Genomic DNA, 23,187 nt, shown 5'->3' on the forward strand with positions numbered 1-23,187 from the left:
TGGAGGAAAGTTCTGTGGTCACAAAAAAATAAGAGTTGTAGAAATGATTGGAAGCTCAAGACAGCCATGACATGATGTTCTTTACAAGTGTATGTCAAAGTTATGTCGGAAGATAATCGACATGGACTGTAACAATATATATAACGTAGATATAGTCTGAACTACAATGATTATATCAATATTTTTTATTACAAAATATTTTATCATTTTTTTTTATTGTTTATAAACACAAATATGTCCCTAGATGCAGGAGAACTTTAATTATGACCAATGTGTGAGCCTGTAAATACTTGGTATTGGATTGATATCAACATTTGTATACTGAACAAAAATATAAACAGAAAACTTTTGTTTTTGCTCCCATTTTTCATGAGTTGAACACACTTTTTCCTGTATACACACACAATACCTATTCCTCTCAAATATTGTTGACAAATCTTGTCTAAAGATGATCCATCCCACCTCACAGGTGTGGCATCATGTCAAGGTGCTGATGAAACAGCATGATTATTATTCCTTAGGCTGCCCAAACAAATGGTAAAACCCGAGTAAGTTTTTCACCTTGTTTAAGTCCACGTTGATCAATTCATGGTTTTTGTAATGATACATAACAGTAGGGCTGTGAATCTTTGGGTGTCCCACGATTCGATTCAATATCGATTCTTGGGGTCACGATTCGATTCAAAATTGTTTTTTTTTTTCAATTCAACACGATTCTCGATTCAAAAACGACTTTTTTCCCGATTCAAAAGGATTCTCAAGTCATTCAATACATAGGATTTCAGCAGGATCTACCCCAGTCTGCTGACATGCAAGCAGAGTAGTAGATTTTTGTAAAAAGCTTTTATAATTGTAAAGGACAATGTTTTATCAACTGATTGCAATAATGTAAATTTGTTTTAACTATTAAATGAACCAAAAATATGACTTATTTTATCTTTGTGAAAATATTGGACACAGTGTGTTGTCAAGCTTATGAGATGCGATGCAAGTGTATAATTTTTTTTTTATAAATGTCTAATGATAATGTCAATGAGGGATTTTTAATCACTGCTATGTTGAAATTGTAACTAATATTGATACTGTTGTTGATAATATTCATTTTTGTTTCACTACTTTTGGTTTGTTCTGTGTCGTGTTTGTGTCTCCTCTCAATTGCTCTGTTTATTGCAGTTCTGAGTGTTGCTGGGTCGGGTTTGTTTTTTGTATTGGATTGCATTGTTATGGTATTGCTGTGTATTGTTTTGTTGGATTGATTAATTAAAAAAATAAAAATAAAAAAATCGATTTTAAAAAAATGAGAATCGATTCTGAATCGCACAACGTGAGAATCGCGATTCGAATTCGAATCGATTTTTCCCCCACACCCCTACATGACAGTATTTATATGTGGCACATTAACCTAAATATTGCATAAAATAACGATTTTATTTTGCTTGCATTACTATTTTTGACCTCTCTCGGCACCCGTACTTTTGTTTTGACCTCTCTCAGTTGCCGTAGTACCGTAAAGTACAGTAAAAGACGCAAGTAAACATCTCAACCGGCGAATATCTTGAACTAAAATGTGCTCCTGCGGCTCATTCGGCGACTTAAACTTAGTGACGTTTGGCATTCATTCAATTATTTGATGTATTTAAGCAATTTTTGGTTAAATTTAAACAACAATACGTCTTTGGCTTTATTTAGCCGGTGGCTAACCAGCTAGCGTACATGCTATGTCACCTAGCATTGTAACATTAACTTTACTTTTAGCACCGTCGGCTCAGTAATATTACATTTTTTACAATGGCGTTCCCTTGCTTCGATGGAGTTTACCTCCCCAAAGAAGAGAATGAATTCGTGCACCAGGTCTTAACTGAAGTGGAAACATACCAGGAGAGCAGCCCCGACAGGTAAGTGGAACCACAACTAGTGTGTCTGTGAGAAAGTACGTGGAGTGTCAACCCACTCAAGAACTGAGCTGACAGCTCAATAACATTCTATAGCAGGCCTGGGCAATTATTTTGACCCGGGGGCCGAATTTAGAGAAAATTTTTTATCTGGGGGCCATACAGTGCCCTCCAAAAGTATTGGAACAGTGAGTCCAATTTGTTTTTTTTTTGTTGTAGACTGAAAACATTTGGGTTTGACATCAAAAGATGAATATGGGACAAGAGATCAACATTTTAGCTTTCATTTGCAGGTATTTACATCTGGATATGATACACAACTTACAAACCCCGTTTCCATATGAGTTGGGAAATTGTGTTACATGTAAATATAAACAGAATTCAATGATTTGCAAATCATTTTCAACCCATATTCAGTTGAATATGCTACAAAGACAACATATTTGATGTTCAAACTGATAAACATTTTTTTTTTTTTGCAAATAAGCATTAACTTTAGAATTTGATGCCAGCAACACGTGACAAAGAAGTTGGGAAAGGTGGCAATAAATACTGATAAAGTTGAGGAATGCTCATTAAACACTTATTTGGAACATCCCACAGGTGAACAGGCAAATTGGGAACAGGTGGGTGCCATGATTGGGTATAAAAGTAGATTCCATGAAATGCTCAGTCATTCACAAACAAGGATGGGGCGAGGGTCACCACTTTGTCAACAAATGCGTGAGCAAATTGTTGAACGGTTTAAGAAAAACCTTTCTCAACCAACTATTGCAAGGAATTTAGGGATTTCACCATCTACGCTCCGTAATATCATCAAAGGGTTCAGAGAATCTGGAGAAATCACAGCACGTAAGCAGCTAGGCCTGTGACCTTCGATCCCTCAGGCTGTACTGCATCAACAAGCGACATCGGTGTGTAAAGGATATCACCACATGGGCTCAGGAACACTTCAGAAACCCACTGTCAGTAACTACAGTTGGTCGCTACATCTGTAAGTGCAAGTTAAAACTCTCCTATGCAAGGCGAAAACCGATTATCAACAACACCCAGAAACGCCGTCGGCTTCGCTGGGCCTGAGCTCATCTAAGATGGACTGATACAAAGTGGAAAAGTGTTCTGTGGTCTGACGAGTCCACATTTCAAATTGATTTTGGAAACTGTGGACGTCGTGTCCTCCGGACCAAAGAGGAAAAGAACCATCCTGATTGTTATAGGCGCAAAGTGTAAAAGCCAGCATGTGTGATGGTATGGGGGTGTATTAGTGCCCAAGACATGGGTAACTTACACATCTGGGAAGGCGCCGTTAATGCTGAAAGGTACATACAGGTTTTGGAGCAACATATGTTGCCATCCAAGCAGCGTTACCATGGACGCCCCTGCTTATTTCAGCAAGACAATGCCAAGCCACGTGTCACATCAACGTGGCTTCATAGTAAAAGAGTGCGGGTACTAGACTGGCCTGCCTGTAGTCCAGACCTGTCTCCCATTGAAAATGTGTGGCGCATTATGAAGCCTAAAATAGCACAACGGAGACCCCCGGACTGTTGAACAACTTAAGCTGTACATCAAGCAAGAATGGGAAAGAATTCCACCTGAGAAGCTTCAAAAATGTGTCTCCTCAGTTCCCAAACGTTTACTGAGTGTTGTTCAAAGGAAAGGCCATGTAACACAGTGGTGAACATGCCCTTTCCCAACTACTTTGGCACGTGTTGCAGCCATGAAATTCTAAGTTAATTATTATTTGCAACAAAAAAAATAAAGTTTATGAATTTGAACATCAAATATGTTGTCTTTGTAGTGCATTCAACTGAATATGGGTTGAAAAGGATTTGCAAATCATTGTATTCCGTTTATATTTACATCTAACACAATTTCCCAACTCATATGGAAACGGGGTTTGTAGATTACCATAGTAACTAATGAGATGACCATAGTAACTAATTAGATGACCATAGTAACTAGTATATCATGTAAAAGTGCAGATTCCAACCATTGAAATACTTTGTATAGTTCAAGACTTACGGTAGTTTGAAAACATCACTGCACATCATAATGGCAGCTACACTTTCCATCTTAAAGATCTAAAAAAAATATTTTGGGAATGTCCGGCGGGCCAGATTGAAAAGCTTAACGGCCCCCGGGCCTTAATTTGCCCAGGTCTGTTCAATAGAGAGCTTCATGTACTGATGACTGTGTTACTACTTGCATTAACAAATAACTTCAAAGCCTACATAGACACTTCAACATAACCTTTTCTGCCTCCAGTGTCCTCCTGTTCCCACCGCTACCCAGCAGACTACGATACCTAATCCACAGGACCATGGAGGACCTGCCGGAGCTCACCACCTTCTCTGTGGGAGAGAGCTGGTGGCGTCGGGTGGTGGTTTGTCCCTGCCAGCTCAGGTACTACCAGCCTCATATGCTGCGTGCTTGTTGTCATCTGACACCACAACATGGCAACACCAGAGTGCTCCTGGTGTATCGAGGAATTTGCACCACTTTTAACACATTGGCACATCCTTGCATCGACATTTTAACATGGCTATAGAAAACGTAGACCACTGGGGTCCAAACTTGTGATTTACCAGGTTTCCCATAAACTGCCAAGATACCTGTGGCGGTGGGGGCGTGGCTGTGGGCGTGGTCACCATGACATCATCGAGCAATTTGCATAATTTACTACAATGATTTGATTTTCTCTAAAAAGGCTCAAAAAATGTATACTTACTAATTAATAATAACAGTTTTGTTTTAAACGTCCATCCATCCATCCATCCATCCATCCATTTTACAATATAATTACAACACTTTATGTACATATTTATACCGGTATACAGATTTGAACAATAAGTTATTCACTGAAATATATTTATTAATTGTGGTTCTTACAAAAAATATATCTTATAAAATATAAAAGCTAAAATGTCTCAAAGCTATGCCCCTTTAATTAGTGCATACTAAATAATTTAACTTTAGCCTACTACTACAACCATATTATTTACCAGCAACATAAAGTGAAACAGAGGCAGAGGCACTGAACAAAGAGCTCCAAAAATCTTGAACTTTAGACTGCCATCAGTTTTACTCCCTACACTTAACCATGTGTTTCATACTGCCTGCAGACTTTGCACCCTTTGTTATATACACATGTTGTGTTTCTAATATAAATACATTTAATAAAGTCAAATACAAATAAGGCAACAAGAGAAGTATCCTACACTTCTCTTTTGTAAAGTAAATCTGAACAGCCGATATGGGCATCTACATCAACTATATGATTTGCCTGAGAAGCTGGAAAGGACAAAAAACAAACAAAAAAAAAACATTTTTTATTTATTTTTTATTTTAATTTTTAATTTTTTAATTTTTTAAAATTTGTGGCGGATGTAATTCTTTCGTGGCGGGCTGCCACAAATAAATGAATGTGTGGGAAACACTGTTTACAGTGGTGGTCAAAAGTGTACATACACTTGTAAAGAACATCATGTCATGGCTGTCTTGAGTTTCCAATCATTTCTACAACTCTTATTTTTTTGTGATAGAGTGATTGGAGCACATACTTGTTGGTCACAAAAAACATTCAAGAAGTTTGCTTCTTTTATGGATTTAATATGGGTCTACTGAAAATGTGAGCAAATCTGCTGGCAAGGCAAGGCAACTTTATTTACTGTATATAGCACGTTTACAACAATTTTTAAATTGGACCGAAGTGCTTTACAAGTTAAAAAGCATAGAGCAAAAACAACAAAGAACTGTGACAGTCTTCAGCTGTCATCCGGGTTCCATGGACCACCAAGCACAGACATGACTTCCAGCAGTTTTGACTTTGTTTATTTTTCAATAATACTCAGTCTCTTCAGGTCGCTTTTCAGCTCCTCTTCCTGTTTGCTCTTCTGCACGCTTTTCAACCTGCCGCGTCGTCTTTGTCTGCCTCTTGCTCTCTTCCGCGCTGCATCCACTGTTGGCTCTCCAACTCCTTATGCCTCGACGTTCTCGGCCGCCGCCCTTTTACACACTGGGAGGAGATTACATAATTGTGCCCAGGCGGGCGATCCACGCACCTGATATTTGTTTCGTCGTCGATCCCGGCCCCAACTTGCCCTGCCTCGCTGTCGGTCTGCCGGCCACGCCTCCCCACAGAACATAAACAATGAATGAGCTAAACAAGATAGTGCAAAAGCAATACGATAAAAGGGTTCGAATACAAAGTAAAATTGCAAGATAAAAATAATGAAATAATAAAAGTGCGACAAATTGAAGAAAAACTAAAGCGAAGGTGGGGGGGGGGGCACTAGAAATGGTGGCCTAGTGGGCGGGCTCAGCTCAGGTTAAAGGCCAGCGAGAAGAGGTCGGTCTTAAGAAGGGTTTTGAAGACCCCCAGGCTCTGGGCTGACCTAATGTGGAGGGGAAGGCTGTTCCAGAGCTTAGGGGCGGAAACGGAGAAGGCTCTGTCCCCTCTGGTCTTTAGCCTGGATCTAAAGACCCAGCAAAAATCTTTTGCTGGCCAAAAGTATACATACAGCAATGTTAATATTTGCTTACATGTCCCTTGGCAAGTTTCACTGCAATAAGGCGCTTTTGTTAGCCATCCACAAGCTTCTGCTTGAATGTTTGACCACTAAATTGGTGCAGTTCAGCTAAATGTGTTGGTTTTCTGACATGGACTTGTTTCTTCAGCATTGTCCACACATTTAAGTCAGGACTTTGGTAAGGCCATTCTAAAACCTAGAGTTTTGATAAGTGCTACAATTTTGATTTTACGAGCCTTCAAAGAACCGCTGCGCTGATAATGCTGCTGTGATTTTACGAGCTTTAATAGAACCACTGTACCACTGCGCTGATGTCAACAAAAGTATTGGGACACTTCGGACTAACAGTAGACAAAAGTTTTTGGACACTCAGGACTAGCACCTGCCAAATATGCGGGCCCGACCAACGCTGCTTGCAGCTTTAATTCTAGCCTGATTTAGCCATTCCTTTACCACTTTTGAGGTGTGTTTGGGGTCATTGTCCTGTTGGAACACCCAACTGCGCCCAAGACCCAACCTCCGGGCTGATGATTTTAGCTTCTCCTGAAGAATTTGGAGGTAATCCTCCTTTTTCATTGTCCCATTTACTCTCTGTAAAGCAGTGGTCCCCAACCTTTTTTGCAACACGGACCGGTTTAATAAAGGCATCAGTTTCATGGACCGGCTTTCCACTTGTGCCAGATAAATGCAGCAAAAACAAGTGCGTGGAAAATACAACTCACTATAACGCTGAATTAGTGGGGGCCCTGTGGACTTGTTTCTTTGCAATGAGATGCAGATGGAAATCAGCCTTTGGCTACAATTTGTGACATTTATATTTTCTATGTTCATTAATGTGCACAGAGTTACAACAAATGGCAACTTCCAAAGAGGAGTTTAATTGTACATCTATAAACAAGATTATTGGTGTGTCTAGTGCAGGGGTGTCCAAAGTGCGGCCTGGGGGCCATTTGCGGCCCGCAGCTAATTGTTTACCGGCCCGCCACACATTCTGGAAATACTATTGTAAAAATAAAAAAGAACATTAAAAAAAGTGGAATGAGGTGAAATGAGAAAAAGTTGCAATGTTGACACAAAAGCTGCCATGCAGGCTTTTTTTTTTCTTCTGTCTTTCTTCATTTTTATTTTTTTGCCATTGCTCAAAAAAAAAAAGAATGAAAAAAAATCCATGTTATAATGAATTATTTTCAGGGCTTACTTCAAATATTTCACTTTAAAATGTTTTATGTGGTAAATATTGCATATATTGTGTAGTAGCCATATAAAAACATCAAAGTTTTCTTTGATAAAAGCGCATAAAACAAACAAAATAATAGTTCCAGCATAAAATGGACAGATATATCTGAAGTGGATCTCGTAACTTAAGTGTTGAAAGTAAAAGAAAAACCTAATAAAAATGTATCACTTTATGAATGGGGCACCTTTTGGATCTCAAATATATTTAGTGATTTTTTATTTATCTTTTCACTGTGATTACTCAAAAATATGAAAGAATTAAAATCAATGGTGTCCTGCATTATTGATCTTTTAGGGCTCTAACTACTAAATACTGCATATTTCAGTTTTACTATAAAAAAAAACGAAGTTGTTTTTGACAGAAAAGCCATAAAACTTTTTTTTTAATTTGTATTACTTTATATCAACTTGAAGTTGATATAGAGATTTACTGTAAGCGTTAAATAATTTAAAAAAATAAAATAATCTGACTTATTTTTAACATTTTAATGACTGAGACTCTTTATTGTCCCCGGGACCCCTAAAGGTAAAATAAATTTAAAAAATCCATATATTTTGTTATGGTTTGAAAATGAAAAATATCAAAATGGCCCCCACATGCTTTAATTTTTCCGTGTGCGGCCCTCAGTGGAAAAAGTTTGGACACTCCTGGTGTAGTGGGACAGGCGGAAGTTAAGTCGAAGAAAATGCAGTCGTTTATAAATTATTGGTTACACTTTAGTATGGGGAACATATTCACCATTAATTAGTTCCTTTTTAACATGCAAATTAGTAACATATTGGCTCTTAATTAGTCATTATTAAATACTTATTAATGCCTTATTCTGCATGGCCTTATTATACAACCAGTAACCCTAACCCCAACCCTAACCCTACCCCTAACCAAATAACTCTAAATTAGGTCTTTGTTACTTAGAATATGTTCCCTTAGTGTCCAAATAACTCTTTATTAAGCATTTGTTACTTAGAATATATTCCCCATACTAAAGGGTTACCAAATGATTTAATGTTTCTCTGCGGCCCGGTAGCAAATGCGTCACGGACCGGTACCAATGCTGTAAAGCACCAGTTCCATTGGCAGCAAAACAGGCCCAGAGCATAATACTACCACCACCATGCTTGACGGTAGGAATAGTGTTCCTGGGATTAAAGGCATCACCTTTTCTCCTCCAAACATATTGCTGGGTATTGTGGACAAACAGCTCCGTTTTTGTTTCATCTGACATCACATGGACAAAGATAAGACCTTCTCGAGCAGTGGTTCTTAACCGTGTTGGAGGTATCGAACAACACCAGTTTCATATGCGCATTCACCAAATCCTTCTTTAGTGAAAAATATACATATATATTTTTTCAAATTCAAGACAAAGTTGTATGTTTTTGTTCTGGTGCACAAAATGAACCATGCATGAACATCACCTTGTTCAAAGAACAAAACCAACACAGTGCATGAACTCACAACAAATGACACACCTGCAAATCAGTGTGAGTTCTGCTGTTGCCGTATCTGTAATACGCAGATAGGGAGAAATTTTTATTTACACGATGAGTTGGATGTGTCTCGCCATCCGCGGCGGAGGGTCCGCCGAACCCCTGAGGCCGACTCACCGAACCCCTAGGGTTTGATCGAACCCAGGTTAAGAACCACTGGTCTAGAGGAAAGTTCTGTGGTCAATCACTCTATCACAAAAAAATAAGAGTTGTAGAAATTATAGGAAACTCAAGACAGCCATGACATTATGTTCTTTTCTGTATGTAGGATTTTGACCACGACTGTACATAACTGAGGCGTTCCTCAAGGTTCCGCCTTAAAGGCCTACTGAAAGCCACTACTACCGACCACGCAGTCTGATAGTTTATATATCAATGATGAAATCTTAACATTGCAACACATGCCAATACGGCCGGGTTAACTTATAAAGTGCAATTTTAAATTTCCCGGGAAATATCCGGCTGAAAACGTCTCGGTATGATGACGTTTGCGCGTGACGTCACGGATTGTGCGGAAGTATTGGGACACCATTGTGTCCCAATACAAACAGCGTCTGTTTTCGTCGCAAAATTCCACAGTATTCTGGACATCTGTGTTGGTGAATCTTTTGCAATTTGTTTAATGGACAATGGAGACAGCAAAGAAGAAAGCTGTAGGTGGGATCGGTGTATTAGCGGCTGGCTGCAGCAACACAACCAGGAGGACTTTGAGTTGGATAGCAGACGCGCTACCGTGAGTACAGCTTTGGCTTCAAAACATTTGATCGCTTGCCCGTACGCGCGTGGCGCTATGTGCATGTCACGTACGTAACTTTGGGGAAATATATGTGCTGTATGAACTTTGCGGAAGTGAACGGTACTTTGGGCTGTGGGATTGAGTGTGTTGTGCGGGTGTTTGAGTTGTATTGGCAGGTTATGTGGACGGGAGGGGGGGAGGTGTTTGTTATGCGGATTAATTTGTGGCATATTAAATATAAGCCTGGTTGTGTTGTGGCTAATAGAGAATATATATGTATTGTGTTTATTTACTCTTTTAGTCATTCCCAGCTGAATATCAGGTCCCACCCGCCTCTCACAGCATCTTCCCTATCTGAATCGCTTCCACTGCCCTCTAATCCTTCACTCTCACTTTCCTCATCCACAAATCTTTCATCCTCGCTCAAATTAATGGGCTAATCGTCGCTTTCTCGGTCCGAATCGCTCTCGCTGCTGGTGGCCATGATTGTAAACAATGTGCAGATGTGAGGAGCTCCACAACCTGCGACGTCACGCTACTTCCGGTACAGGCAAGGCTTTTTTATCAGTGACCAAAAGTTGCAAACTTTATCGTCGATGTTCTCTACTAAATCCTTTCAGCAAAAATATGGCAATATCGCGAAATGATCAAGTATGACACATAGAATGGACCTGCTATCCCCGTTTAAATAAGGAAATCTCATTTCAGTAGGCCTTTAAGTCCTCTCTAGAATATTTTTGTAATGTGATTCATGTAACTAAGATTTTGCTGTAGCTTGTGTACTCCAGATGCAGTCAGTTGTCATGTGTTCTGCAACTGGACTGGCCATCGGGGAGTTTTGTTTTGAACTATGCGCCGCAAAATGTCAAATAATAAATGACTGGGTGCTTTACAGCAGTGATTCTTAACCATAGGGCTTGTTGGGCCGTGAGCGCCTCCGAAAAGGCCGCCAAAAAAAATGGTATTTCTCAGCTGTTGTCCGTATGGGCCACATCGGTACTCAGTTGTAATGCACTTTTTCACCACTTGTGGCAGTAATGACAATATCAAACAAACAGGAGAAGTCCGCAGCTGAAGTCATAGAGAAGTTTCATTAGCGCAAAAGTTATGACTAAATGGTAAAACTGTGCTTTCTGTAGAGGCGCACTGGAAGTAGACAACGATGTGGAGAGCAACTACAGCCTGGATGAAGAGCCTGTCAGAACACAGCATAGATCTTCCCCCTCCGCACGAAGCAAAGCCCCCAGGAGGCCCGACAAGGAGCTCTACATCCCAAAAGCTGCTCGGAGTAGACCGCAACCACAGCAGGAGTTCCAACGTCCAGCCAGCAGCCATCCATCAAAGACGTGTTCTCCTCCTGCTGAGACCACAGACAAGTCGCCATCGCTCGTTTTAAAAGAGGAATCCGTCCCCCACGCCACGGATGGCGCCCTCGGAGATGATCCGCCAGGAGGAGGGGAAGCAAACGTGACTTTGAGCGATGAGGAAGGCGAGATTCTCCACTGGGGGAACACACTGAGGGACATCAGCCTGGAGGACAATGGCGAGGAGCAAGGAGCCACATGTGACCTGACTCAGGAGGTTAGACTACCACATGCTTCTGGTTACCCTTCCTGCGCTAACATGTTCTGCCAACGCCCCTCAGATCAAGGAACACCTGAAAGACGGAGCGACCTTCTCAGTGATGCACGTGCACAAGGACTACTCCGCCTACGAGAAGGTGCTCATCAAGCCTGAGCACTTTGACCACGTCATCGAGATCTACGACTTCCCGCCCGTCTTCAAGACAGAGGACCTCAGGGATGCTCTTTTTGAGTACAGGTGAGACATCCTGAAGGTCTTCTCACTTGGCTGATGGTGAAGGTAAGGTTCCTGTGTCTTGTAGTGACGGAGGACTGAAGATCACCTGGGTGGACGACACACACGCTCTGGGGGTTTTCTCCACTGAGGAGGCAGGTGAGAGCAACAACAAATCATGTCAATCTAATTCATCCATAGAGAATAATTACAGTTGTATTATTTACCCTTCTTTCACTGATTTTCAAAACATAATTATACAAATAAAAATTCATTTTTTATTAGATGTTGTCCTGGAAATATTTTTCCAAAAACAGGTTTTGTCTCATGTTTAGGTCAGTAAGGTCCATTTTTTTAAAACACATATACATAATCTTGTTCAAGAACAGTTTTAATAAATTCCAATATAACGTAAACAAATTATATATTTACATAAATAAATTCAATTTTTTACATAAATAAATTAAATAAATTCAATTTTTTAACATCAATAAATTACATATTTAACATAAATAAATTCAAATTTTAACATAAATCCAAATTTTAACAAATACATTCTATATCTAACATAAATTAAAATTTTAACAAATAAATTAAAATTTTAGCATAAATTAATTACAATTTTGACAAATTAATTACACATTCTAATTTTAACAAAGAACTTCTGTATTTAACATAAATTCAAATTTTTGGATAAATCAATTCTGTCTAACATAAATTCTATATTTAACATAAATGAATTCACATTTTTACATAAATAAATTCTATATTTAACATAGATAAGTTCAAATTTTAACATAAATAAATTCAAATTTTTAACATCAATAAATTACATATTTAACATAAATAAATTCCAATTTTAACATAAATTCAAATTTTAACAAATACATTCTATATCTAACATAAATTAAAATTTTAACAAATAAATTAAAATTTTAGCATAAATTAATTAAAATTTTGACATAAATTAATTACATATTAAACAAAGAAATTCTAATTTTAACAAAGAACTTCTGTATTTAACATAAATTCAAATTTTAAGATAAATCAATTCTGTCTAACATAAATTCTATATTTAACATTAATAAATTCTATATTTAACATAGATAAGTTCAAATTTTAACATAAATACATTCAAATTTTTAACATCAATAAATTACATATTTAACATAAATAAATTCCAATTTTAACATAAATTCAAATGTTAACAAATAAATTAAAATGTTTGCATAAATAAAATTTTTTTTTTTTTACATAAATTAATTACATATTAAATATAAAGAAATTCCAATTTTAACAAAGAACTTCTGTATTTGACATAAATTCAAATTTTAAGATAAATGAATTCTATGTCTAACATAAATTCTATATTTAACATAAATGAATTCACATTTTTACATAAATAAATTCTATATTCAACATAGATAAGTTCAAAATTTAACATAAATAATATCTTTAACATAAAAAAATCATTTTGAATTTGAATCTATTTGACATAGATTCATAAAATTTTTGACATAAATTAATTACATATTAAACATAAAGGAATTCCAATTTTAACAGAAATAAATTCTATATCTAACATAAAAACACAAAAACAAATGTTGACATAAATAAAAATTTGAACATAAATTTTATATATAACGTAGATCAATTCAAATTGTAACATAAATAAATAATATCTTTAACATAAAAATAAATCTAATTTCAACATAAATAAAATACATATTTAGCACAAAAAATACGACTGTTCACTGAAAGTTGGGAATCTGAATGCAAAAATTTTAAAACAATGATTGTCAGGCAAACGGTACAGTAAAAGTGTTAGAATCAGTTTTAAATGTTGATGAATGGTACAGTAAAAGTGTTAGAATCAGTTTTAAATGTTTATTAATGGTCCAGTAAAAGTGTTTAGAATCAGTTTTAAATGTTGAGTGGTAAAAATTCCAATATTAACATAAATAAATAGGGTCCCTTTAAATGTTGACGAATGGTACAGTAAAAGTGTTAGAATCAGTTTTAAATGTTGACGAATGGTACAGTAAAAGTGTTAGAATCAGTTTTAATTTTTAACATCAATAAATTACATATTTAACATAAATCAATTCTAATTTTAACATAAATACATTCAAATTTTGACATAAATTAATTAAATATTAAGCATAAAGAAATTGTAAAAAAATATTTAAAAAATAAATCAAAAAGAATAATATTTACTAACACAAACTTAATTACTGATTATGGAATAAAATTAGATTAAAAAAATGAAAATAAAAAAATTATTTATTAACACACACTTAAGTACAAAAAAATGAATAAAATGAGTTTCTTTTATCAAGATCAATTGATATTTATTAACACACATTTAAGTACCAAAAATAGAACAAAATGATATTTTTAAACACATTTAAAACTAATATTTACTAACACACACTTAAGTTCCAAAAATGCAATAAAATGTTGTTTTGTTTTAAATGCCGATTAAAATCCTCATAGGGTCCCTTTAAATGTTGACGAATGGTACAGTAAAAGTGTTAGAATCAGTTTTAAATGTTGACGAATGGTACAGTAAAAGTGTTAGAATCAGTTTTAAATGTTGACGAATGGTACAGTAAAAGTGTTAGAATCAGTTTTAAATGTTGACGAATGGTACAGTAAAAGTGTTAGAATCAGTTTTGAATGTTGATGAATGGTACAGTAAAAGTGTTAGAATCAGTTTTAATTTTTAACATCAATAAATTACATATTTAACATAAATCAATTCTAATTTTAACATAAATACATTCAAATTTTGACATCAATTAAATAAATATTAAGCATAAAGAAATTGTAAAATATTTAAAAAATAAATCAAAAACAATAATATTTACTAACACAAACTTAATTACCGATTATGGAATAAAATTAGATTAAAAAAATGAAAATAAAAAAATTATTTATTAACACACACTTAAGTACAAAACAATGAATAAAATTAGTTTCTTTTATCAAGATCAATTAATATTTATTAACACACATTTAAGTACCAAAAATAGAACAAAATGACATTTTTAAACACATTTAAAACTAATATTTACTAACACACACTTAAGTTCCAAAAATGGAATAAAATGTTGTTTTGTTTTAAATGCCGATTAAAATCCTTATAGGGTCCCTTTAAATGTTGACGAATGGTACAGTAAAAGTGTTAGAATCAGTTTTAAATGTTGACGAATGGTACAGTAAAAGTGTTAGAATCAGTTTTAAATGTTGACGAATGGTACAGTAAAAGTGTTAGAATCAGTTTTAAATGTTGATGAATGGTACAGTAAAAGTGTTTAGAATCAGTTTTAAATGTTGAATGGTAAAAATTCCAATATTAACATAAATAAATTATATATTTACATAAATAAATTAAAATTTTAAAATAAATAAATTCAATAAATTAAAATTTTTAACATCAATAAATTACATATTTAACATAAAGTACAATTTTAACATAAATTAAAATTTTAACAAATATCTATATCTATATGTAACATAAATTCAAATTTTAACAAATAAATTAAAAATTTAGCATAAATCAATTCAAATTTTGACATAAATTAATTACATTTTAAACATAAAGAAATTCCAATTTTAACAAGAACTTCTGTATTTAACATAAATTCAAATTTTGACATACATTCAAATTTTAAGATAAATCAATTCTGTCTAACATAAGTTCTATATTTAACATAAATGAATTCACATTTTGACATAAATAAATTCTATTTTCAACATAGATAAGTTCAAAATTTAACATAAATAATATCTTTAACATAAAAAAATCATTTAGAATTTTAATCTATTTGACATAGATTCATTAAATTTTTGACATAAATTTATATTAAACATAAAGGAATTCCAATTTTAACATAAATAAATTCTATATCTAACATAAAAACACAAACACAAATGTTGACATAAATTAAAATTTGAACATAAATTAAAATTTGAACATAAATTCTATATATAATGTAGATAAATTCAAATTGTAAGATAAATAAATAATATCTTTAACATAAAAATAAATCTAATTTCAATATAAATAAAATACATATTAAGCACAAAAAATATGACTGTTCACTGAAAGTTGGGAATCTGAATGCAAAAGTTTAAAAACAATGTTTGGCAGACAAATGGTGCAGTAAAAGTGTTAGAATCAGTTTTAAATATTTATTAATGGTGCAGTAAAAGTGTTAGAATCAGTTTTAAATGTTTATTAATGGTACAGTAAAAGTTCTGACTGCTCGCCAAGCTTTAATATGTATTTTGCATGGCAGTTTCTAAAAAATGTTTTTGCTATGTGGAGGCCCCTAATGGCTGAATTGCCTCGGGCCCCCAAATGACTAAATGTGTGTGTGTGTGTGTGTGTGTGTGTGTGTGTGCAGCACTGAAGGCACTGTCCATGGACCACCCTCTGCTGAAGGTGCGGCGCCTGGCAGAAGGCAGCAAGAAGGCACAAGGCAAGGCCATCAGAAGAGCAGGTACTACACAATCCCTGCAAACATGTCTTGTTGTTGAAGATACATCCAGCGTGTGTTTGTGGCCCCCAGAGTTCATCCAACCGGTGAAGGAGCGCCCCAAGACCGACAGTGCTGTGGCCAGGCGGATGGTGGCCCGAGCCTTGGGCCTGAAGGGACGAGGACGAGGACGAGGGCAGAACTACTGACAGCAACAATACAGGTGATGAACCGTGAGAGGACTTCCATCTTTTTTCATTCAATACACAAGTCTCCCACTAGGGGGCAGCACTGCTCTAATTATTCAACCAGCAAGTAAGACAAAATGTAGTGGTTTACTTCTTCCACATGTCATGTTGCAGACTTACTCCAAAATGGAATACATTCCATAACATTCTACCAACAACATCCCATAATGACAGTGTGAAAATGTATGTTTGCAAGTTTTGATGTATTTAAAAAATAAAATAAAAAGCTAAAAAAAAAAAAAGTATTCACAGCCTTTGCTCAATGCTTAATTAATGCACCTTTGGCAGAAATTACACCTCAAGTCTTTTTGAATACCATGCCACATATACGTAATGATAACTTGAGATACAAAAGAATGCAGAAAAATGGAGGGGAAGAAAGAGAAGCAACCTATATTAACCTTGTAGATTGTTATAGTAACTATAGGTTAAGCTTTGTCAGTGTGCCATGTGTTACCCAGTTTACCCTAGGGCAACAACGTTCATTTATGTTTGATGAAACGTGATTATGTGCATGAGTGTATGTTTGTACAGTGAATGTATATGTACATGTATGTGTATATGTATGTTTGTACAGTGAATGTATATGTACAGTAAGTGTATATGTATGTTTGTACAGTGAATGTATATGTACATGTATGTGTATATGTATGTTTGTACAGTGAATGTATATGTACAGTAAGTGTATATGTATGTTTGTACAGTGAATGTATATGTACATGTATGTGTATATGTATGTTTGTACAGTGAATGTATATGTACAGTATGTGTATGTTTGTACAGTGAATGTGCGTGTGGATGTACGAACTTTGAGTATGTAGGTATGTACTGTATTTGTATATGTATGTGGGAGCGTAGGTACCTATGTATGTATGTGAGTATATATGTGAATTTGTATGTACATTATATTTGACTCCCAGTGTGTGGGAGTCAGAGTACGGCCCCAGCCTCCCAGAGAGCCCCACCCACAAACAGCGGGTGTGGCGCCCAGGGGACCAGGGACCACCGCCCCCACGCAGCCAGGCCGGCCAGCGACAGGAACCCCAGAACCCACCGTGCCGCCCATAATTTAAATTGAACGCAGAAGCACTGACTTCAAGTTACACCAACAGGACAAAGACATTATATACCATTTAGTTAGCTTTTATACAAAATATATATTGTTGCTCTTCCTGTTTCGCAGGGTTTGCTTGACTTGACTTTGTTCACGTTTGTACTTTCCCTTTGTTTATAGGCATGTTTTTCTATTTACGGTACAGGACATACAATGAACCATAACAATTGTGTGTTCACTTTTAATTGTTTTTGCCTTAAAAGGCCATACTAAAGTGAAAGAAGAGGAGCCAAACATTAAACGTGTGTGCTTTCACCGTCTACCTTTATTCCACCTGATAAGAACATCTACAAAAGGCAACACGTGACTGACTCCCTCTAAAATGAAGGGAATGTGTCACCTAGAAATGGTCATTTACAAAACAACCAACAAGGCATCAGAAAGGGACTCTGACAGCAATAATTTAACACAATCCAACATGGCGACGAGGGCTCAATGCAGGTTAGGAAGGAGAGCGTAGTCAACATAAAAATGGTCAATAAATAAAAGGTCAAGTATTTGAAAAGGAAATAGATTAATTGTATTTGAGACCTTGGTAGTAAATCCAATGTGTGCTGGATGAAATATTGTGTAAACATATTCAATGTTTCTACTGCATAGTAACATTTGTGCAACATGTAAGCACCTTGATGGTTTCTCCCAATGTGCTCGTTACTTGGCTGCAATGTTCCCTGACATTGTTATGAATGAAGCACCTTGATGGTTTCTCCCAATGTGCTCGTTACTTGGCTGCAATGTTCCCTGACATTGTTATGAATGAAGCACGTTGATGGTTTCTCCCAATGTGCTCGTTACTTGGCTGCAATGTTCCCTGACATTGTTATGAATGAAGCACCTTGATGGTTTCTCCCAATGTGCTCTTTACTTGGCTGCAATGTTCCCTGACATTGTTATGAATGAAGCACCGAGTCATTTTCATCACAGTGAGTTGTAACACGCAGCTAGCTTTAACCACACTGACATAGTACAACATATTAGTTTATAGATGGTCACATTAACTCAAAACTAGGGGTGTAACGGTACACAAACATTTGGGTTCGGTACGTACCTCGGTTTAGAGGTCACGGTTCGGTTCATTTTCGGTACAGTAAGAAAACAAAAAAATATAAATTTTTGGGTTATTTATTTACCAAATTTGCAAAATCTTCCACCAAAAATATGTTTTTTAGTGGAATATTTGATGTGAAGTAATGGGAACCTTGCATAGGTCAATAATTCATAATAACATTGATTTTGATTCAATATTATGTTTTGAGCAATGACAGTTTGAAAAAAAGAAAAACAGCTTTGTTTTATATTTTCCGCACTATAAGGCGCACCTTCAATGGATGGCCTATTTTAAAACTTTGTTCATATATAAGGCGCACCGCATTATAAGGCGCATAGAATAGACTCTACGGTAGAGGCTGGGGTTGCGAGACCTGTTGTGGCTCAATATTGGTCCATATATAAGGCGCACCGGATTATAAGGCGCACTGTCAGCTTTTGAGAAAATTGGAGGTTTTTAGGTGCGCCTTATAGTGCATAAAATAAGGTATTTTCCGCACTATAAGGCACGCACCTAAAAACCTCAAATTTTCTCAAAAGCTGACAGTGCGCCTTATAATGTAATTTAGAAAAAGTTGCATAATTGGAGGCTTTTAGGTGCGCCTTACAGTGCGGAAAATACGGTATTTTCCGCATTGTAAGGCGCACCTAAAAACTTCCAATTTTCTCAAAAGCTGACAAGTGCGCCTTATAATGTAATTTAGAAAAAGTTGCAAAATTGGAGGTTTTTAGGTGCGCCTTATAGTGCGGAAAATACCGTATTTTCCGCACTATAAGGCGCACCTAAAAACCTCCAATTTTCTCAAAAGCTGACAAGTGCGCCTTATAATGTAATTTAGAAAAAGTTGCAAAATTGGAGGTTTTCAGGTGCGCCTTATAGTGCGGAAAATACCGTATTTTCCGCACTATAAGGCGCACCTAAAAACCTCCAATTTTCTCAAAAGCTGACAAGTGCGCCTTATAATGTAATTTAGAAAAAGTTGCAAAATTGGAGGTTTTCAGGTGCGCCTTATAGTGCGGAAAATACTGTATTTTCCGCACTATAAGGCGCACCTAAAAACCTCCAATTTTCTCAAAAGCTGACAAGTGCGCCTTATAATGTAATTTAGAAAAAGTTGCAAAATTGGAGGTTTTCAGGTGCGCCTTATAGTGCGGAAAATACCGTATTTTCCGCACTATAAGGCGCACCTAAAAACCTCCAATTTTCTCAAAAGCTGACAAGTGCGCCTTATAATGTAATTTAGAAAAAGTTGCAAAATTGGAGGTTTTCAGGTGCGCCTTATAGTGCGGAAAATACTGTATTTTCCGCACTATAAGGTGCACCTAAAAACCTCCAATTTTCTCAAAAGCTGACAGTGCGCCTTATAATGTAATTTAGAAAAAGTTGCATAATTGGAGGCTTTTAGGTGCGCCTTACAGTGCGGAAAATACGGTATTTTCCGCATTGTAAGGCGCACCTAAAAACTTCCAATTTTCTCAAAAGCTGACAAGTGCGCCTTATAATGTAATTTAGAAAAAGTTGCAAAATTGGAGGTTTTTAGGTGCGCCTTATAGTGCGGAAAATACCGTATTTTCCGCACTATAAGGCGCACCTAAAAACCTCCAATTTTCTCAAAAGCTGACAAGTGCGCCTTATAATGTAATTTAGAAAAAGTTGCAAAATTGGAGGTTTTCAGGTGCGCCTTATAGTGCGGAAAATACCGTATTTTCCGCACTATAAGGCGCACCTAAAAACCTCCAATTTTCTCAAAAGCTGACAAGTGCGCCTTATAATGTAATTTAGAAAAAGTTGCAAAATTGGAGGTTTTCAGGTGCGCCTTATAGTGCGGAAAATACTGTATTTTCCGCACTATAAGGCGCACCTAAAAACCTCCAATTTTCTCAAAAGCTGACAAGTGCGCCTTATAATGTAATTTAGAAAAAGTTGCAAAATTGGAGGTTTTCAGGTGCGCCTTATAGTGCGGAAAATACCGTATTTTCCGCACTATAAGGCGCACCTAAAAACCTCCAATTTTCTCAAAAGCTGACAAGTGCGCCTTATAATGTAATTTAGAAAAAGTTGCAAAATTGGAGGTTTTCAGGTGCGCCTTATAGTGCGGAAAATACTGTATTTTCCGCACTATAAGGCGCACCTAAAAACCTCCAATTTTCTCAAAAGCTGACAGTGCGCCTTATAATGTAATTTAGAAAAAGTTGCATAATTGGAGGCTTTTAGGTGCGCCTTACAGTGCGGAAAATACGGTATTTTCCGCATTGTAAGGCGCACCTAAAAACTTCCAATTTTCTCAAAAGCTGACAAGTGCGCCTTATAATGTAATTTAGAAAAAGTTGCAAAATTGGAGGTTTTTAAGTGTGCCTTATAGTGCGGAAAATACGGTAGTCAAGATTGCAACTTTTTCTAAATTACATTTAACCTTTTTTATTTCACTTTTGTTATGTTTTTGTTTATTTGAATAGTATTTTTAGAATGTGCCGTGGGCCTTTAAAACATTAGCTGTGGGCCGCAAATGGCCTCCGGGGCACACTTTTGACACCCCTGCTATAGATAATAAAAAATTGAATGTGATAAATCTATGGATAAAAAGCAGAGCCTGGCGACGCATGCACGTTTATCATAACTCTCTCTCTCTCTTTCTGTCTCTGCCCCTCCCTCACCAATGCTGCTGCACGCACAATTTGTTTTGTTTTTAACCCCTTCTTAACCCTGAACGTACATTGTTAATACACGCAACCCTAACTCAAAATGCAGGACATTTGAGGCATTTAAGAAACACACGGCAGTGTGTTGTGCCTCGGTGTGCATTGTTTACACACTATTACGCTACTTAATATGTCCGTGTGGAAACTCGTTCGGTACACCTCCGAACCGAACCGGAACCCCCGTACCGAAACGGTTCAATACAAATACACGTACCGTTACACCCTTACTCCAAACTTTTCATAATAACTTGAGTTCCATAGCCTCTCTGCCACATTCCACCGCATCTTGTCGCCCTCGGATCAGATCAGATCAGATCACATCGCCGTCGTTCCGTGTCCCAAATGATTGTGAGAAATGTTCATTATAGCAGTTTAGCGCCGGCTCCTCTGTAGTGGTTGGGAAACCCTCCTCCACCTCACTTCTTGCTCTACCTGTGTGAAAGCTGATTGGTCAGCAGTCCAGGAAAGGTTTCTTCTGTTTCTGAGCTGCGTGACCCGCCTGTGGAGACACAGACAAGAACATCAATCAATGTTTATTTATATAGCCCTAAATCAAAAAAGTCTCAAAGGGCTGCACAAGCCACAACGACACCCTCGGCACAGAGCCCACACAAGGGCTCCAAGGTTTTCCAAAATAAATCAACTCAAGTTATGGACAAAAATGCCAACATGGCACTGCCATATTTATTATTGAAGTCACAAAGTGCATTTTTTTTTTTTTAACATGCCTCAAAACAGCAGCTTGGAATTTGGGACATGCTCTCCCTGAGAGAGCATGAGGAGGTTGAGGTAGCAGGGGGGTGTATATAGTAGCGTCCCGGAAGAGTTAGTGCTGCAAGGGGTTCTGGGTATTTGTTCTGTTGTGTTTATGTTGTGTTACGGTGCGGATGTTCTCCCGAAATGTGTTTGTCTTTCTTGTTTGGTGTGGGTTCACAGTGTGGCGCATATTTGTAACGGTGTTAAAGTTTTTTATACGGCCACCCTCAGTGTGACCTGTATGGCTGTTGACCAAGTATGCCTTGCATTCACTTGTGTGTGTGAAAAGCCGTAGATATTATGTGACTGGGCCGGCACGCAAAGGCAGTGCCTTTAAGGTTTATTGGCGCTCTGTACTTCTCCTTACGTCCGTGTACACAGCGGCGTTTTAAAAAGTCATACATTTTTTAAACCCATACCGATAATTTTGAAACCGATACCGATAATTTCCGATATTACATTTTAAAGCATTTATATATTATCGGACATCTCTAATAATTACTATTAATTCACACTTCACCTAAATAAAAACAAAAAAGGACTTAATTTATTATCAATAATAAAGTGGATATGGAAAATGAATACTGTTAAAATACAATGTTAAATTATATAACAATAATCTGTTGAAAGCACATATTTAGAACTTTTTTATTTCAATTTTTTCTCCAAAATTCATATCCATAGGCCTAGGGTGCTGGAGCCTATCTCAGCTGCATTCAGGCGGAAGGCGGGGTACACCCTGGACAAGTCGCCACCTCATCACAGGGCCTACACAGATAGACAGACAACATTCACACTCACATACTAGGGACCATTTAGTGTTGCCAATCAACCTATCTCCAGGTGCATGTCTTTGGAGGTGGGAGGGGCCTATCCCCAGGTGCATGTCTTTGGAGGTGGGAGGGGCCTATCCCCAGGTGCATGTCTTTGGAGGTGGGAGGAAGCCGGAGTACCCGGAGGGAACCCACGCAGTCACGGGGAGAACATGCAAACTCCACACAGAAAGATCCCGAGCCCGGGATTGAACTCAGGACTACTCAGGACCTTCGTATTGTGAGGCACATGCACTAACCCCTCTGCCACTGTGCTGCCCACCAACTGCAAATGTATTTTGTATTGTGCCATACTCAGTGTTTCCCACACATTCATTTATT

At 36.9% G+C, this 23,187-nt stretch overlaps 2 protein-coding genes across 4 annotated transcripts in view; one reads left to right on the top strand and one right to left on the bottom strand.

The window, feature by feature from the left end:
- The first annotated feature begins 1,472 nt into the window (after nucleotides 1-1,472).
- Nucleotides 1,473-22,895, top strand: r3hcc1 (R3H domain and coiled-coil containing 1). 3 transcript variants are annotated; one of them, XM_062044276.1, is made up of 8 exons: nucleotides 1,473-1,895; nucleotides 4,161-4,298; nucleotides 11,027-11,468; nucleotides 11,533-11,708; nucleotides 11,773-11,843; nucleotides 16,097-16,192; nucleotides 16,262-16,391; nucleotides 22,877-22,895. In XM_062044276.1, the coding sequence occupies exons 1-7, from the start codon at nucleotides 1,789-1,791 to the stop codon at nucleotides 16,375-16,377; spliced, it is 1,146 nt and encodes a 381-aa protein (XP_061900260.1). In that variant the 5' UTR covers nucleotides 1,473-1,788; the 3' UTR covers nucleotides 16,378-16,391; nucleotides 22,877-22,895. The 3 variants fall into 3 exon arrangements, with proteins under 3 accessions (XP_061900260.1, XP_061900251.1, XP_061900243.1); XM_062044267.1 differs by lacking the exon at nucleotides 22,877-22,895 and adding an exon at nucleotides 17,337-17,784; XM_062044259.1 differs by lacking the exon at nucleotides 22,877-22,895 and having other exon boundaries at nucleotides 16,262-16,882.
- loxl2a (lysyl oxidase-like 2a) overlaps nucleotides 20,751-23,187 on the bottom strand; it is a 75,591-nt gene continuing 73,154 nt past the window's right edge. Inside the window, exon 14 of the mRNA XM_062044245.1 lies at nucleotides 20,751-21,776. Coding sequence (XP_061900229.1) covers nucleotides 21,706-21,776 — 71 coding nt within the window. The 3' untranslated portion in view covers nucleotides 20,751-21,705. The remainder of the gene's footprint in view (nucleotides 21,777-23,187) is intronic.

The sequence above is a fragment of the Entelurus aequoreus genome, linkage group LG01 (genome assembly GCF_033978785.1).
Source record: "Entelurus aequoreus isolate RoL-2023_Sb linkage group LG01, RoL_Eaeq_v1.1, whole genome shotgun sequence".
In the NCBI taxonomy this organism is placed as follows: Eukaryota; Metazoa; Chordata; class Actinopteri; order Syngnathiformes; family Syngnathidae; genus Entelurus; species Entelurus aequoreus.

Coding starts and splice junctions, on each gene's coding strand:
- r3hcc1 (XM_062044276.1), top strand. CDS start 1,789: ATGGCGTTCCCTTGCTTCGATGGAGTTTACCTCCCCAAAGAAGAGAAT. Junction 4,299..11,026: donor GTTTGTCCCTGCCAGCTCAG/GTACTACCAGCC, acceptor TGCTTTCTGTAG/AGGCGCACTGGAAGTAGACA. Junction 11,469..11,532: donor CATGTGACCTGACTCAGGAG/GTTAGACTACCA, acceptor AACGCCCCTCAG/ATCAAGGAACACCTGAAAGA.